General features: G+C 44.0%; 2 protein-coding genes across 4 annotated transcripts; one reads left to right on the top strand and one right to left on the bottom strand.

Annotated features, from left to right (window-relative positions):
- The first annotated feature begins 32 nt into the window (after positions 1 to 32).
- Positions 33 to 5,202, top strand: LOC101155506 (pyruvate dehydrogenase [acetyl-transferring]-phosphatase 1, mitochondrial). Its single transcript, XM_011475199.4, has 6 exons — positions 33 to 255; positions 804 to 1,034; positions 1,106 to 1,513; positions 2,391 to 2,491; positions 2,820 to 3,388; positions 4,356 to 5,202. The coding sequence occupies exons 2-6, from the start codon at positions 843 to 845 to the stop codon at positions 4,622 to 4,624; spliced, it is 1,539 nt and encodes a 512-aa protein (XP_011473501.1). The 5' UTR covers positions 33 to 255; positions 804 to 842; the 3' UTR covers positions 4,625 to 5,202.
- A 1,580-nt stretch (positions 5,203 to 6,782) lies between these two features.
- Positions 6,783 to 16,070, bottom strand: LOC101155103 (RNA-binding protein 39). Of its 3 annotated transcripts, none has more exons than XM_011475195.3 (15): positions 15,932 to 16,070; positions 14,896 to 14,953; positions 10,389 to 10,435; positions 9,582 to 9,767; positions 9,409 to 9,462; positions 9,220 to 9,337; positions 8,994 to 9,146; positions 8,781 to 8,924; positions 8,645 to 8,710; positions 8,342 to 8,546; positions 8,177 to 8,263; positions 7,875 to 7,986; positions 7,690 to 7,795; positions 7,371 to 7,449; positions 6,783 to 7,292 (listed from the first exon to the last, which is right to left on the bottom strand). In XM_011475195.3, exons 2-15 carry the CDS (start codon positions 14,944 to 14,946, stop codon positions 7,189 to 7,191), a joined length of 1,512 nt encoding a protein of 503 aa, XP_011473497.1. In that variant the 5' UTR covers positions 14,947 to 14,953; positions 15,932 to 16,070; the 3' UTR covers positions 6,783 to 7,188. The 3 variants fall into 3 exon arrangements, with proteins under 3 accessions (XP_011473497.1, XP_011473499.1, XP_078803606.1); XM_011475197.3 differs by having other exon boundaries at positions 9,409 to 9,456; XM_078947480.1 differs by having other exon boundaries at positions 15,441 to 16,029.
- Positions 16,071 to 16,558: the final 488 nt, after the last annotated feature.

The raw sequence follows: 16,558 nt of genomic DNA, 5'->3' as shown, positions 1-16,558 counted from the left end.
AGTGCAACTCAGTAATGGGTGACTTATTACGTAGATATGAATTGTCAGAGGTCAGAGAGAACCGCTAGCTCTCCTGTCCAGCTACAGGAAACAGCAAGTTCACCAGGAAATCAACATCTCCAGCAATCACAACCACCTCCAATATCTGTTCTGTCCTCATTCTGAGAGATGAAAAAAGGCGGTTCTGAATAAACGCCTTAGACTGAGCCCAGGAAAGTGGAGCAGAGGGGAAAGACGGCGGGAAGGTCAGCCCGGGTGAGTGTTGAACAACAGAAACATGGGAATCCAGGTGCATGTGTGGTTTCTGGTCTGGTGGTTCTGCAGTTCAAATAATCTTAATATTACCCACATGACTGAGAAGATGAATTCAGTTACAGGGAAGTTGAAGGTTTAAAACTTTCCAGCTGTGATCCTTCAGGGGTTCTGTTTGTTTTGGCCAATACCTGTCCTTTACATATATTTGGATCATAAATTGTCTACAAATATGAGCACAGAACCCATTTTTTTATCGGTACAAGTGGATCGTGGTTTGGTTATGTAGAAAGCTGAAAGCAGCTGTTGGGAGTTTTTCATGCCTTTCCTTAGCTGTCTTACCCATTAAAGACAAGTTAACTAATATGCGATGGGACTGTGACTGGTTCCAGTTAGTGTCTGTGAAGATCAGGATCTGAGGTTGTTGGGTTTTCTGGTTTAAAGGATTAAATGAGATGCAGAACTGAAAGTGGCTTTAAAGATTTTTGTTGTCAGAACGCAGGAATCAAGGGTTTCTCATTGATGTTTGCTCTGGTTCCCATCCAAACCAGCCTCTTCTCCTCGGGTTCCACTGATTCTGTTGGGCCGTCATGTTGGGAAGAACAGGAACCTCCAGGAAACGCTGCAGATTCAAATTCCAGCAGCACCAATCCCTTTCCTCCTCTCCTATTCTTCCCAAACTTCCCAGTCTGCAATTCCCAGCAGGCACTGGGAGCAGGTGGTCTCAGGTGAGGCAGGAGGCAGGGCAGATGAGTTCAGCTCAGATCAATAGAATCTTAAAGGTAAGACTAATGCAAATTTCAGAATTTCTACATTTCAGCCACAGATGACATGATGCTCCATGTATCCCCAGGCCAATGAGTACAGTCATACCTTCCCTAAAGGCCCCGCCTCTCATGGAGTCCTCAGCTTCCATAGTAACATGCTGCCATCTAACAACCCTTGCGAAGACAGTCGAAGCAGCGCCACCTTTCTGCCGGCTCCGGGCGGCACTCTTTTTGCCGTGTTTGACGGTCACGCGGGGCCAGCTTGTGCACAGGCCATCAGCCAGCGACTTTTCTACTACATCACCATGGCAATGCTGCCACTGAAGATGCTGGAAGAGCTGGAGTGGGCAGTGGAGAATGAGCGGGCCGTGCCACAGCTGCTGGAGTGGCATAAGCACCCTCAGGACCACAGCTTCCAAGACGGAGGCTCAATTTCCTTCCACAGTCTTAGAAACTTCTGGCAGGAGAGGCTGGAGGATGGCGAGGACCAGGAGGTAATCAGGCATAGAGCTCCCAGAACAAAGACAACAAAGTGTGTAAAAGACACACCGTCAGTAAACCTAAACACTAAAGAGAGCTTTTTTATGTCTGTACCAGTTACTTTCTTAAGCACAGCTGCCCAACTTAAGCACCTCGGCTTAACAATCCTTGTTTTCCAGTTGTCTTTGCTCTCCTACTGGTGGTTTTAAATAGTTTTGTTTTCTCCTGATTCAGGGGAAGTCGATCTAAGAGTCCAGGGATAGGCAGTCCCTGTCAAATGTTTCCATTCGCAGCAAACTGAATACAGGAGGACATCAATGCCAGTTCCTTAGGTGTCTATTGTTCAAACACTATCACTCGAAGTGTCCAACGATGGCATTGTGCTAAAACTTGCAAACACTAACAAAGGCATGTTCAAAGTCCGGCATGTGGGTCCAATGCGGCCCGTATTCAAATTTTTACCGTCCCGCAGGCTTCAGTATTAAAATCAACAAGAACCCCCCCCCACACACACACACAGACACCACCACTTTCTAAGAACTATGATTTCTTCATTGTGGTTGGCTGAATCCTGTTAGAAGCCAATGTAAACCTGTGGTAGCAACCTGTGGCTACTCAACCTTCAGAGCCTGGGGCCAAACGAGAAGACCAAATGTATTTGTTTCTGTAATTTTGAAAAAGATAACTGTGTTATTTTCCTGTTTACATGACTGAAATTGAGAAGTTTACAGTGAGCATTTAATATTGAATATGTATTTCGTCAGTGACTAACAAGATACTCTGCTTTAGTACCAGATAAAGGTGTCACAGCACATAGAGCCTCTGCCTGCTCAGCTTCAAATATTCTCTCTGGTAATGACACACTTTCATCTATCATCTGATTGAATACAGGATGAAGGCAAAGTGACATCGGCTTTGTTCAGCGCTTTCCGTCGCCTTGACTATGATCTGTCTGTAGAGGCCCAGGTGCACTTATCCCTCTCCTCACCCAGGTGATCCTTCCGTTCTCTCTTCTGAGGTTAGGCTCCAACTTAAGTCCTGGTTCTCTTTCAACCACCACTGCCCTCGCACCATCTGGTTGGAGGTAATCATCCTTTGGTAGGAAAAAAGCAGTGGACAACAGCCTTCAGAAACTGTAAACCCTTCTGATCTCAGGCGCTCATGTGGTAACCTGGTACACACAACCCCAAAGGGATCAAACCCTTAGCCTTCACAAGCAGTGCAACTTAAAAAACTTGAGCTCATAACCTGGAGCAGAAAGGCAAGTTGGTAAATTTTTCCTGAAATGCAGCCTTTTAATGTCTCACTGTCTGTTCGCAGACGGGTGTCTGTCCCGGGAGAAGGACTGTCTTCGTCTTCCCCCCTCCGGGTGGCGCTGTCTGGTTCTACTGCGTGTGTTGTCCACGTCTCTAATGGTGTCCTGCATGTGGCCAACCTGGGTGATAGTCGGGCTGTTCTGGGTGTCCTGGATGAAGATGGGCGCTGGTCTGCAGTCAGCCTCACAAATGACCACAATGCCCAAAACCCAGATGAACTGCAAAGGATTCTGGAAGAGCATCCGCCCTCGGAGCATAAAACTGTGATCCGGCATGACCGCCTACTGGGTCTGCTGCTGCCCTTCAGGGCGTTTGGCGATGTTCGCTTCAAATGGAGCGCAGAGATGCTGAGACAAGTCTACAAGAGTCGGCCGGATGTCATGTCTGCAGTCGACGATGCCGTCCGAACTCTACCCCAACACTACATGACTCCACCCTACCTGAGCGCCCTCCCAGAGGTCACCCAACACCACATCAGACCTACAGACAAGTTCCTGGTCTTGGCGACGGATGGACTCTGGGAGCTGATGCACCGACAAACCGTCATCCAGCGGGTGGCAGAACAACTGACAGGTAAATAAAGCTACTTTTCCTCATTATTTTAAATGATCCACTTTAGTCCAAATTACTTTGTGTCTGTGTATCTCACATCATGTCACGAGGTACTCTGGTGACATCCACTATACCAGCTTTGGTCCTGGTTTAATCCAGAGCTGGTTTCTTCCATTAGTTTAACCATTCCATTAGGTTAAACCCTTGTGCTATCCTAAGCACTTCAACATTGGGAGTTGGGTCATCTAGACCCACTAGACAGTGCGCTGAACCTTTTTTCTTCAATGATTTGTGATCTTCACTGGTGTCCATGGATTACATGAAATCTTTCCACCTTTATCCACCTTTGTCATGGTAGGGAGAACACGTCAATGTAAGGGTGGGGTCATTTAAGATAGCACAAGGGTTAATGGATGTGAAAGCTCACCTGATCTCTGGTTTGGATCAGACCAGAGAACTTTGGTCCTCATTCAAATGAACAATTTCTTTCAGTGTGAAGGTAGATGGACTTTCCATTGAATGCAGAGAAGAAAAAAAACAGGAAAGTAAGCTCTTTGTGTCAGAAGGAAATGCATTTTCCTGTCTGGTCAAACCTCCTTCCAGGCAAAACTGTACCTGAATGATCAGTCGTCGTTGGTGCTGCATGAATTTGGATTAGGTTCACTTTAATGTTTGTTATTTCCTGAGAGTGCTGTGAAACATTTAAAATCATATTTGATGAAGATGAGTTTTGTCTCATTCTATTAGGAGTACTGCCTGCGTGGCTTTTAGATTTCTCTGCAGGGTTGATGAAAGGAATTATGTCACACATCAATATCGACATTAAACAGGATGTAGAAAGTCCTCATGACATCTAACCAAACTTGTCTCCATTTCCTCCCATTATTAGAGTAGGCAGGTGGGAAGTGCAACACCCGCGTCTCTGAGGGAGATTTGAGTGTATTTTGTGAATCTGCTGCTGTTACAGCATTGTTTCTTTGTCCTGCAGGTCTTCAACAGCAGAGGCCCATTGTTCCCAGTGAAAACATGACGCTGGGCAGCCTGCAGCGCCTCCTTCTGGAGAGGAAGGGCAAAGTACTGTCTGTGCTGGAGGACCAGAATGCTGCCACTCATCTGCTTCGGCATGCTCTGGGGGACGATGGCTATGGGAGCGTGTCCCCAAACCGCCTGGCCAAGATGCTCAGCCTGCCGACAGAGCTGGCTCGCAGGTACCGTGATGACATCACCATCACCGTCATCCACCTGAACGAGCTCTAACAACTGCTGAGCAGCATGTGAGCTGCAAAAAGCATCAAGGGTCCGCACTGAGGTCTTTTACCCTTCAGGCATTCTCCCTACAACATCTTCAGCGTATTTGAAGCCGAGGCAGGAGTCTCCAGAGGTCAAGGTTTCATCCTGATGCCTTCAAGGGCTTTAGGCTTTACTTTGAGACATTCAGTAGCATTGATGCCCCTGCTAGGACACTTTGATGGATTTGAAGGCATATGTTGAAGTAATTTTTTACATTATGTCGTTTTATTTCCACACTGACACGTGGATCTTCTGTTTTTAAAGAGTTAAATCCAAAATGATAAATCTTTCAAGAAGACTGAGCTCTCACAGAAGTGTGACTATCTGAAGAGTAATATACTGTTCTACATTACAGAATGTCATTATTAGGAACTCAAGTCACGACATTGAATCCATCAAATTCTGGCTAGTTACTGAATTATACCAACTTAAAGACACACTCCAATAAAAGTTGTGTTTTGGGTGTTTTTAACATAGTCTTGTGGCATTTTTCTGATGATGGAGGACATGTATACGGTATATATAAAGAAATTTAACCTCAAAAATTGCATTTCTGAGTATTTCTTCAATTGTTGTGAAACATGAGCAAATGAAAAATATAATTATGTAAAAAGATGTTTAAAGAAATACGTAAGCCGGGCCACAAGCTCCCTTTTCCGATCTCTCAGCAACGGGGAGGAGAAGAGGGGGTGGAGTTACTTTGTGCAAACAGTCCTGCCCGACAAATTTCGAATGAACTACAGCCACTCTGTAACTAACTGAAACTATGTCCTATAAAAGGGCCCAGGCATCTTTTATTTTGGCAAAAAACTGCAAATTGTGATAAAAAGACCATTTTTAAAATGGATCAAAAGATGATTAAAGTGAGTTACAGTTTGAAGTCCAACAGGCTGAACAGTTTCGATATTTTAAATGCTTGAACAGTTAATACTTTTAGTATTAAAAAAAGTGAGAATCAAATCTGTGCTCATCTTTTCATGATTAATTCTGCACCCTACCGTTTTTTTCTAAACCTCAGAGCTGCCAGGTAAAAATCTGCAGAAGAAACTAAACAAACAGTCCCATCCTGGCAGCTTCTGAGTGGGAAACCCACCTGACCTAGAAAAACATCATTAGATAGAGTAGGGTCATCCAAATCTTTTTTATAAGAAGCGGGAAATTGACTTTTGCTCTAGCAGTTCTAAAAACAACACCTCACTAAGATAGCTTTTCTCTTTTTTTGTGTCATTTTTTTAAAATACAAAATCTATCTCTAAAACACAGCTGACATTGGCCATGAAGTTTCACTTTTAAAGTTTGAACATGTTACACATTTTAGCTGATATCAACTGTGAATCTACATACATGACAACTAGTTAGGTGAAGGATGGATCTTGGGTATGAGGCCCTTTTGGAGTCAGATTTACAACTTCAAGCTCTAAAACACAACAACTCTACAACTATAATTGGCAGAAGTGGCGATGTGATTCCGTCCCTTCCAGTTTGCCTAAGTAAAGTTTTTTTATTTTATTTAAAGTTTGAAACTCAAATGAATTAGTTCCACAAGTAAGTAACAAAAAGACATAAATTACTTATGGTCAAATATTTTTTCAGATACCCGATTTAAAAAAAAATGTCCAGTTTTTTAAAAAATGTATAAAAATGTTCTCGATATGAACACTAGTCACATTTAACATGGATTAAAGTGTTAACACGCATGCATCATGTGATTTCCATTTGGAGAAGATGCCTCACATGACTGATGTTATGACTTGGGGGTTTTGAACAGAAATTAAAAACGAAGATAGAATTTTCCAGATAACCCAGTTAAACTTATTCTTGACTCAGGAATCACTGGAGCTTAATTCAGTTACCATGGAGATTTGTCTTGTGATTGTGTCTTAGATTATTTTCAGCTCAGATTTTCACAAAAGGAGATTGAATCAAAACTATGTGAAGTATTTAAGTTCCTATGAAGATAAATCAATTCCAATTGACGGTCACTTTACTGGATACAATCAACGTTGAAGAACGACAATCTGCAGACATGTTACTAAAAACGTATTTCATTTTACCCTGTTCAAAAGAGGGGTGCTGGTCAGAATTACTGTGCTTGATGCAGCCAATGAGAAACAGACGCAGAGACTCGCATGAAAATAAAATTTAATCATCAGTTTTACAAAATCAAATCTGTTTACAAAAACAGTTAAATACCAAACACCCCTAAATTAACCAATCAGATGACAGCCTCCCATCAGTCCCCCCCCCTCCCTCCCACAGCTCACAGAGCTCATCATTGGACAAAAGTCAGATGGTGTAGGCCTCTCTGAAACCACGCGCAAAAGCTCGAAGACAGGAAGCATGGTGATCACATGACCAAAGGATCATGAAATAACACCAGCAAGAGGGCGTGGCCTTTGAGTCCAGCAGAAGAAAACAAAACAGAAAAAATCTGAACTGGCTGAACTGACTCACTGGTTGACCAATAGGAGAAAAGAAAACTGAAAGAGTCGACGGGCTCTAATGTTCAGTCACAGAAGAATATTGTTGAGTCATCGTCGCAAAGGAGGGACCAGCAGCTGTGTGGCAGTGACCGACTCCGGGAAGAGTTTGTGGTAGGTGGGAAGGGGTACATACGCTGCCGTGATCATCTTACCTGAAAACACAGGTGAGGAAGTGAAGGCTGCGCTACCATTGGTGCAGAACAACACAGCTGTAAGGAAACACGACTCACCACCAAAGAATCTTCCGTGCAGGGCATTGACTGCAGACATGGCAGCAGGGATTGACGGACACTTGACATAAACGTTTCCCTGAAATGTAACACAAGTAAGACATCCTCTATGCAGGTAGTTGAGTCACTACATGCAGCAATTACAGTTACAGAGCTCTCTCTGTCAGACACACCAACAGCTACACTTAGATTTTAGAAAAGCTTGAAAGAATTTTACTGATTTGCTGTTGTAAAAAATGTTCTGCCAAAACCCATGCCCTGTTGAGGATCTGCTATGTTGTACATCTGTGTGTTGACAGTGCTCTTGGAAAAGGTGTACCTCTGCAGAGTTCTTGTCAACATAGATGTGAACCACTCCTCCATGCTTGTTGCACTCCTCAATCACATCACGCTGGATGTCCACCTCCCAGCCAAATGTGTTCTCACTGAAACACACACACACACACATTCAGATGAGCGACGTGAAGCCAAGTCTGGAGATCTGCCTTTTCAGACACTCTTTACCTGCTGGGGTTGAACATGTTTGACAGCTGGAAGCAGTGAGTGGCGAGCGGTTGAGAAGGAAGATTCAGAGCGCCAGAGTTCATGTTGACGTTGAGTGAGGGATTCATGGCAGCTGAAAAGCAGGACACCAGCTAAATTACAGATTTACACAGAGACAACCACACATAGGTGTGTGCATGTGTAAGTGCCAATCTGACACACACACACAATCTAAGAGTCACCATTATCAGCAGAAGCACTTTTGGAAACCAGTACTTGCTTTTACTTCAAACCTAAAGGTTCATTCCTAACTATATCATTACCGGAGACGGCAGCCATGGCCCCAATAGCGATGGCACCACTCATCTGGAGAGCTTGCTGAGCTGCAGGAGGGATCTGCAGGCCGGTGCCTGAAGACACACACACACAAATGAGGTCACTTGTGGTTGATGATGTACTCAAATAGATACCAGGAAATGTACCCTCACCCTCTGCCAGCCGGGCCATGAGCTGCAGCCTCCCCGTGGTTCCCAGGTCGATGCCGCTGCGCTCCAGTTCGTCGTTGTCCAGGATGGACGGAGCCGAGGAGGGGTCTGTCCGTTCGGTCACGTGACCAACCTTCATAGGCCGACCTGCCAGCTCAAAGCCGTTCAGTTGCTCCAGAGCTTTTTTGGCGCATTCTGCGTCTGAAAACTAACATTACAACATTTAGGCTTCTGTGTTGATGGGACCAGTTTCAGGCTGCAGCTCAACTGATGAACGATCAGAAAAAGTCCCAATGAGAAACTCACTGTGATGAAGCCGTAGCCTTTAGAGCGCCCGGTCTCACTGTCCATCATCAGCTGGATGTTCTCAATCTGACAAAAACAACAGCTGTCACACACAAGTCCGGGTCTGTGTGTGTGCACAAGAATGAGAGTAAATTACCCGTCCAAATGGTTCAAAGATTCCTCGCAGCATATCCTCTGTGATGTTGAAGTGCAGCGAGCCCACGTACAGCCTCATAGGTCCAGTCAAGCCCCGCTGCAGGTTATTAGCTGCAGCAGCAGCAGCAGCTCTGTTCTTTTCTGCCTGTAAATATGCACACACATTAATTCAACTATTTAACTACTTGTGTGAAATGTGTGGAAAAAGCTGTACCTGGGAAGCCTGAACGATAATGGGGACTCCCAGCAGCCTTTGCCCGGTCAGTCCAATGGCCAAAGGAACGGAGCTGGCCTCTACAAACTCAATGTAAGCGATTCCCTTCGACCTGCGGGAGTTTCTGTCAGAGATCATTCGCACATCCCGCACCTGCAGGATGTTGCAGCTGTTACCAGAGTAGCAAACGAATGGAATGACCAACATCAACAGAAATCTGCAGTACTTTTCCCACTGCCGAAAAAAACTCCTCCAGGTCCCGTGGTCGGATCCGTGCCGCCAGCTGCATGCAGAAGACGGTTCGGCCATCGCGCTCCTCTGGGGTTAAGTTGTCGTTTGGCATCCTGCAAACAACAACCAGGTTCAAACCGGTTGTCAAAGTCCACAGAAAAGACATAACCCTTGGTGCGCCTACCTGATTGGACTTTTTTCCTTCTTGACTGGACTCTTACTCTTTGACCACCTACGGCTTAAACACAAACAGTCATTAGTGTGGTTTAAACTCTCAAACATCAGTGTAGCAATTCCGCTACACAAACAGTCACTGTAAACTTTTATTCTGAAAACAGGAGGAAGCGAGTCACTCACTGCTTGTGATGGTCCTTGTAGCGGCCCCCCCGCTCTCTGCTGCGCCGGCGCTCTCGGCTGCGGCTTCTTCTCCTGTCTTTGCTCCGGCTGCGTTTGCGCTCCCGGCTGCGACTCCTTTTCCTTTCTCGGCTGCGGCTCCGCTTCTTGTCCCGGCTGCGACTGCGGCTGCGCCTTTTCTTCTCTGGCCTGCAAGGGACAATAAGGTAAAGCTCCAGCTGCAGGAAAATTATTTCAAACAATAATACAAACTTTCTGTAAAAAGCTCAGATCAGCTGATGCGGAAACTGTGAAAAGTGATCTTCTACTAACTGAAATTGTTGAGTTTATCTATCTTTATTCTTACTTTTCTCTGTGGATCTTTCTTCTATATATTTATCCGTGCATGTAGTCTGGAAAGTTGCATGCCGTACATCAGTGGTACTGAAGCTCATTTAAACTGTTTCCCTCTGTTTGACCAGCAGCAGAAATAAGTCTTTAAGTAGGAACTGCAGGTTGTGATCGTGTCAAGTCCTGCAGTATTAACTTCAAAGGAACATGGAAGGATGTAAAGCTGTTTTGGTCTGATGACCAAAGTGACTCATCAGTAGAAGATTCAATACATTTTTTTCTACCGAGTTCCTAACCAACCCACTTTAACAGCAACTAACTAGCTGATATTGGAAGCTGCAGGTATCTAATCTCACAAAAAGAGAATTTTCTAAACATAATTTTGCAGCATCCCTGCTTATTTTTTAATCGCCATTAAAGATTTTCCATCATGGTTTAATATGATCCAGCAATAACGTGCAAAGAGTGGGGTGGGTTTACCTCTTGCTACGATCCTCCTGTCCATTGGGACTCTGGCTCTTGTCCTCCTAAGCAGGTCGACAGAGAAGAGCGTGAGGATGCAGAGGCATCATTCAGGGAGGGGCAAAGAGAATACAACAGTTAATGTTTAATGAGACAAAAAAAGCAGTTCTGTTGGCACGGGGCAGTCTGAGTCAATCTTTGGTTGCTTGGGCAGCTTAAAGACAAGCCAGAGCGAGTTCTAATCTTCAAGGAAAGGGGGTCACTCGACTGTCTATGTGCTGTTCTTTGTGTGGCCTCCTCTGAAGAACCACACAGCAAACAGGAACCCTTCTTGGAGCCCAGAATCCATCCAAATCCATCACAAACCCAGGGTCCATACTTTTACCCGGGTTTAGAACTGTTATGGAGTTTAAGTTAGTTCTAATCATGTTCTAGAGTTCCTGCAGGAGTCCAGACCTCAGCAGGATCTGTGTTACAGCAGATTATCACCACCATCAACCTAATTTAACCTAATCCCCATTATGTTCACTAGGGCTGCACGATATGAGGAAAACTCGCGATATGCGATATTGGTAATTAATATTGCGATAACGATATAAATTGCGGTATATAAACAAATAGCAAAAAAACCCAAAAACATAATTTCCATTTCACTGCAACAGTTTAAAAATTATACTCCAAATGACCCTTGTCGACGTAGGAGGCAAACATCAAAACATAAAAAATCTGATTGGTCAAAAACGTAAACGGGTCCTTCTGATTGGTTAAATGCATAAAGGGATTTATTTTATTTGTTCAATATTTCAAGCTGCCATGAGATTGTTTTAGCACATTTAAGGTAACCATTTATTGCGATTTTCGCCGTCTTTTGCGGTAAGCATATTGCACAGCTTGATGTCGCGATAACGATAAATTTGCGGTATATTGTGCAGGCCTAATGTTCACAAATTTTAACCCCAAATCTTGCAGTTCCTTAAATGACCTACAGAGGCTGGTTTCAGACGGAAGCAATTTTCCATAAACTCCATCTTAAAAAGTCAAACTTTGCACTAAGAAAAACAAACATATAAATATAGACAGGTTTGGTATGTTTGTTTTCATGAATATCCAGTGATTTCTTTTGTGGACATTTTTTGGTGTATCAGCATATTTGACTCTATAAAAGCTCAAATATCTGTATAATTAAGGATGTGTTTTTTTATTGTCAGCTCGGTGGGCCTGTATGCATTCTGGTACTTTGTCTTGCCCATTTCTGGTGCTTTATTGACCTGGGTGCAGTATGCCTGACCCACTTCAGGCTTCACATTCAGAATCCAATAAGTGACATCATAGATTAAGCATCTAGTTAATCTATGTGAGTGGTTTAGACAAATAAACTTGAACAAGTTACCTCTTTTAACCTGATCAATATTTCCCGATTGGCAAACTGTTACTGGGCATACAAACCTGCCTTGTACCTACCTCAGGAATGTCTCACCTTCAAGAGCTTAACTCGACTACAATACTCAGCCTAGGTAAGCCTCCGCTACAGCTTTGAACTCAGAACTCACCTGGACCCAGACTGACCAAAACAAACTCACAGTTCCCACTTGTCCTCTAATCTTTGACCAGTCCCTCATGTCTCAATTAACCCACCCACAACTCTCAGCTCTTCTTGATTATGGCGGAAGGGGTTGGCCGGGGCCTATGTGACATTACCCAGGGAACTACAGTCATGTTACCATGGGGACCACAGAACAGCAAAGCATAATGGGGCTTTTTGTTTTACTACCTTGGTGTCTGTGACAGATCACACTGGCATTCAGGGGAGTACAGATGAGAAATCGTTAGGCAAGTCTAAAAGAGAGATACATGTGCATTTATTTATGACAGTCTGACAGGGTGCCACCGCCCCCACAGCATCATCATCACGTGTCAGCCCCACCCTACTGCTCACAGGAACCACTCAGGGAAAAGTTTAGAACGTCTGATCTGACATTGTTTCTAGTCCAATGTTACTCTATTCAGCAACAGATGAGCACAGAGTGAGCTTTGGATGAAACTTGACCATGTCTTTGCTCCTTTTCAGGGCACAATTAAAACATTGATCATGAAAACATTGTAACCATCTCTGGAAGTTGCAGATATGAAGCAGGGTGTCTCTGCTGACAGTGTTTGGGCCAAAAAGATCTGACAATCCCATAGGGTCTGTTGGCATAAGTGGAAATTCTGAAAAATATGCCCTGTTCATCTTGTTTAGATTTGCTTTCACACGCGACACACTCTGGAAATAACTAAAAACAGACGTGGATCAATCTAGCAGGAAAAGACAACAATTCTATTTGGGGGTTGCTTTTGCCCAGTACTGGTAAAAAGGCAGAAAGAATGAGAACCAAACTTTAGCACAGGGCAGGGGTCGGGAACCTATGGCTCGCAAGCCATATCCGGCTCTCTTGATGGCCACATATATATATATATATATATATATATATAAAGTTTCATTAGACCAGTCCTTCTCTGGCGCAATGCCAGTTTGTAACGTATTGTGTCAATTCAGCGCCTAATGTATTGCGCATCAAAACCGCGTATCAAACTCCAAATATGTAACGGCCTGAAACCTGTGAATTGCAGTTGCGGTGTAGGTACCATAACCGTTCGGCCTGGAACTTCTGTTCGGGGTCTTTTCGACTGAAGATAACGTCACACTACAGTAACCCCACTTGGACAAACTACGTACGTCGAGATCTGCTCGGGCTCTACAAATGTTCCTTTTATGTTCTCTTTTGTAACCTAAAGTTATTTTCCCTTATAAATTGTGTCTGACAAAATTCCTTGTAATTTTCATTAAGGGATTTTGCCACAATCCGTTTGTAATACAGTTTAAGTTCAGCTGGGGGTGAAAATGTTGTTAGCACGGCTAAATGTTGTTCTGCCGGGTCCGTTCTGCCAATAATAAAGCACTAGGTGCACAGATTAAAAAAACTATAAGCGAACATGCATTTAATAATAATCATAACAATAATAAAGGCACGTTTAGAAGATAATCTCGCTCTGTGTCGGAGCTCTGCTTGTTTACAACAGACTTCATAATTTCTACTTCTATGACAGTATTGTAATTTGTCCAGACCAATCACTATCTGACACGTCATCGGACCAACGGACAGCCACTCACATAATGTGATGTCGGCACTAGTCCCAGGACCCCGAACGGAAGTTCCAGGCCAAACGGTTGTGGTACCTACACCGGCAGATGCGCGCTTCCGTCTTTGAATTGGGGAGGGGTAGTGGGCTCAGGCAGCGAGGTGAACCACGCTCTGATTAGAACACGCTGCCCGTCACATACCACACTGCATCATGTGAGTATTGCTGTACTGACAATGTTTGGCTCCACGTCTGAATGTGGGCAGTCTTTCTCACATCTAAAGAACATTCAGACCATCCTATGATCACGTTTAACGAATGAAAGTCTCAACGCCCGCATGAAGCTTAAACTCACCACGTATCAACCATACAAGACCATCAGCAAAACCACGGTGCAGCACCAGAAGTCACATTAATGCTAAGAAATCATCATTTATTAGCAATAGCATAATGTAGCCTCCCTTTCCCACATTGAGTCACAGAGACTTAACCTATTTTAAGGTTCTTTATTCCGGTTACTGCAGGCCGTAACCAACGCCGCACAACTTATTCAGCAACTCCTGAATCTCTCCCCCCGAGAGCGCTCCCCCAACTTTTTATACCCCTGCTCCCGCATTAGCCCTCCTATTTCTGCCCATAGCTGAACCCCATTGGTCGAAACCCCCTACGACAGGCTGAGCGACAGAACTGAGGGCTAATCAGCATCTCTTCTTGATGCGGTCAATGAACTCCGGAACTTAGAACGCGACCCAACAGCCGCCAAATTCAACTCAGTCCGCTACAATAACAATGTTATTAAAACTGAATCCACACTTATTATACTTTAAAAGTGTTAAAATGACATAAAATCCACACATTAACTGGGTGTAGGCCCCATGGAAGACCCAGGACACGTTGGAGAGACTATGTCTGTCGGTTGGCCGGGGAACGCCTCGGAGCCCCCCCAGGGGAGCTGGAGGAAGTTGCTGGGGCGAGGGAAGTCTGAGCATCTCTTCTTAGACTGCTGTCCCCGCGACCCGGTCCCAGGTAAGCGGAGGAAGATGGATGGATGGCCCACATTATCTTGTATTTTTACTTTTAAACATATTGTATGGCTCTCACGAAATTACATTTAAAAATATGTGGCGTTTATGGCTCTCTAAAAAATATTCCCGACCCCTGCTTTAGCAGCTCAACTTCAAACTGTTTATCATTACATCCTGCTCTGGTCCAGCAGAAAGGGGAAAAATAAACCGTAAAAAATGAACGAATAAGTGAACAACCTTCTGGATGGAAGTCACACAAAAAAAAGACTGATGTTTCTCTTGAACCCTAAGCTGAAGGGGAACAACTGTGTGTTGATGGCTGTGTAAGGAGCAGTAGGGTCCGGCTGACGATCGACACATCAGTGGACAAGCTCACTCACCTTCCTAAACGGAGCATCCAGCAGGGCCTCGATGTCCAGGTCATCCGCCATTGTGGTCCTTCACAAACACAAAAACACAGCGTCACTTTTATCAGGAATTCTTGACAGTAAAACAAGAATGGTGATGGTCCACACATGGCAAAAACTAGCAGCTGAGCACACGAGGCTAGGGAGGTAAGAGATATAGAAACATCATTACCCACTTCTAAATCCTGGATTTGTAAAGTGATTGTTGTAATTTTTGATAAGACCATTTTAAAAACTGAGCAGATCAAGCAACAAAACCTAGAACTGCACCAACAAGAGTCTATGTATTAAGCACAAGTTTACTCTGTCAAAACACAACATCACATCACATCATTCAGACAGGAACAAAATAAAGGTCTACTGTGTTATGGAAACCTGATGAATTACGATGATCACAAGCAAAGCAGTGAAGGTGAAATCGATTAGTTTCTAGGCAAAAACATCCCGTCATAGTGTATGTGGGTGTTGTGGTGGGGAGTTTGGACCCTGACCGATCCCCAGGTGACCCACACACTGACCTGCAGCAATGTCGAGGTTCAGACTTTCGAGGGTTTCATTGGCGTCACGAATCACATATCATCGCGGTGTTAACCTCGTTACTGAGTCAATTAGAACAGTATCAGAACAAGTTAACATGTGGCATCTGCTCTTGACTTGTCGGCCAAAGATCTATCCGATCCGCCGTATTTTTTCGTCCCTTTCTTAAAAACAAAAAACATACTATGTTCAACAGGCGCAATAACAACTGGGTCAAAGTGCTACGGCACTGACAGAATGGTAATGTATCAAAATTTAATTTAAAATGACTATTTTTCCGGCTTTAGTTCTGCAGAAATAACAGTTACTCGCATGTGACATGCCATGATGGTCCTAGAGCGCGAGCCCCGTCCTTCTAGGCTAGCAGCTAAAGGCTAACGGGCCTCTCGCGATACGTGTCTGCTTTTACCGGAACCTTCCAGGGTAGGACGGTCGAAGTGCGCTTGTTATCGACAGTAGAATACCCCTGTACCTGAATATTCGGTAGCTCCTGGGGTAAATATCTGCACACCGTCACTCTGTCCGTCCGAGGCAAGTTTTCCAACCTGCAGCTCGAGGATTCGAGGTCCAAACAGAGAGCGCGAATATTCTCGCGAGATTTTGATTTCACGGAGTTGACCCCTGAACGCGGCTAAAACGTAGAACAATGATTTTAAAGGTATACTGAACAATAATACACCAGCTGTATAAGATTTTGGCGAGCAAAATGCGAAAATGAGTAAAAAGTATTTTGGGAGTACTACACATAAAGCACTGTAAATGTAAGCATTTTATTACAACAAAATAAAGTGACGTTTTTATTTCGAGGCACAAAATGTGTTTAACATATCTCTCCAATTCCTTAATATTAGCCACTATTTAAAAGAAATATTTTCAACTATTATAAATCTTTTATCCTTCATTAACCATTGTGCTATCCTAGGCACTTTAACATTGGGAGTGGGGTCATATAGACCCACTAGACAGTGCGCTGAACCTTTTTTCTTCAATGATTTGTGATCTTCACTGGTGTCCATGGATTACATGAAATCTTTCCACCTTTATCCACCTTTGTCACGGTAGGGAGAACATGTCAATGTAAGGGTGGGGTCATAAGATA

This window comes from Oryzias latipes, chromosome 5, assembly GCF_053564925.1.
Source record: "Oryzias latipes strain Hd-rR chromosome 5, Olatipes_Hd-rR_3.1".
NCBI classification, from domain to species: Eukaryota; Metazoa; Chordata; class Actinopteri; order Beloniformes; family Adrianichthyidae; genus Oryzias; species Oryzias latipes.
The sequence above is the reverse complement of the archived record's forward strand: the minus strand, read 5'-3'. Positions and strand labels throughout refer to the sequence as shown.

Coding starts and splice junctions, on each gene's coding strand:
- LOC101155103 (XM_011475195.3), bottom strand. CDS start 14,946: ATGGCGGATGACCTGGACATCGAGGCCCTGCTGGATGCTCCGTTTAGG. Junction 10,436..14,895: donor TGGATGCTCCGTTTAGGAAG/GTGAGTGAGCTT, acceptor CGACCTGCTTAG/GAGGACAAGAGCCAGAGTCC. Junction 7,450..7,689: donor TTGACAAGAACTCTGCAGAG/GTACACCTTTTC, acceptor GTTACATTTCAG/GGAAACGTTTATGTCAAGTG.
- LOC101155506 (XM_011475199.4), top strand. CDS start 843: ATGTTGGGAAGAACAGGAACCTCCAGGAAACGCTGCAGATTCAAATTC. Junction 1,514..2,390: donor AGGATGGCGAGGACCAGGAG/GTAATCAGGCAT, acceptor GATTGAATACAG/GATGAAGGCAAAGTGACATC. Junction 3,389..4,355: donor GGTGGCAGAACAACTGACAG/GTAAATAAAGCT, acceptor TTTGTCCTGCAG/GTCTTCAACAGCAGAGGCCC.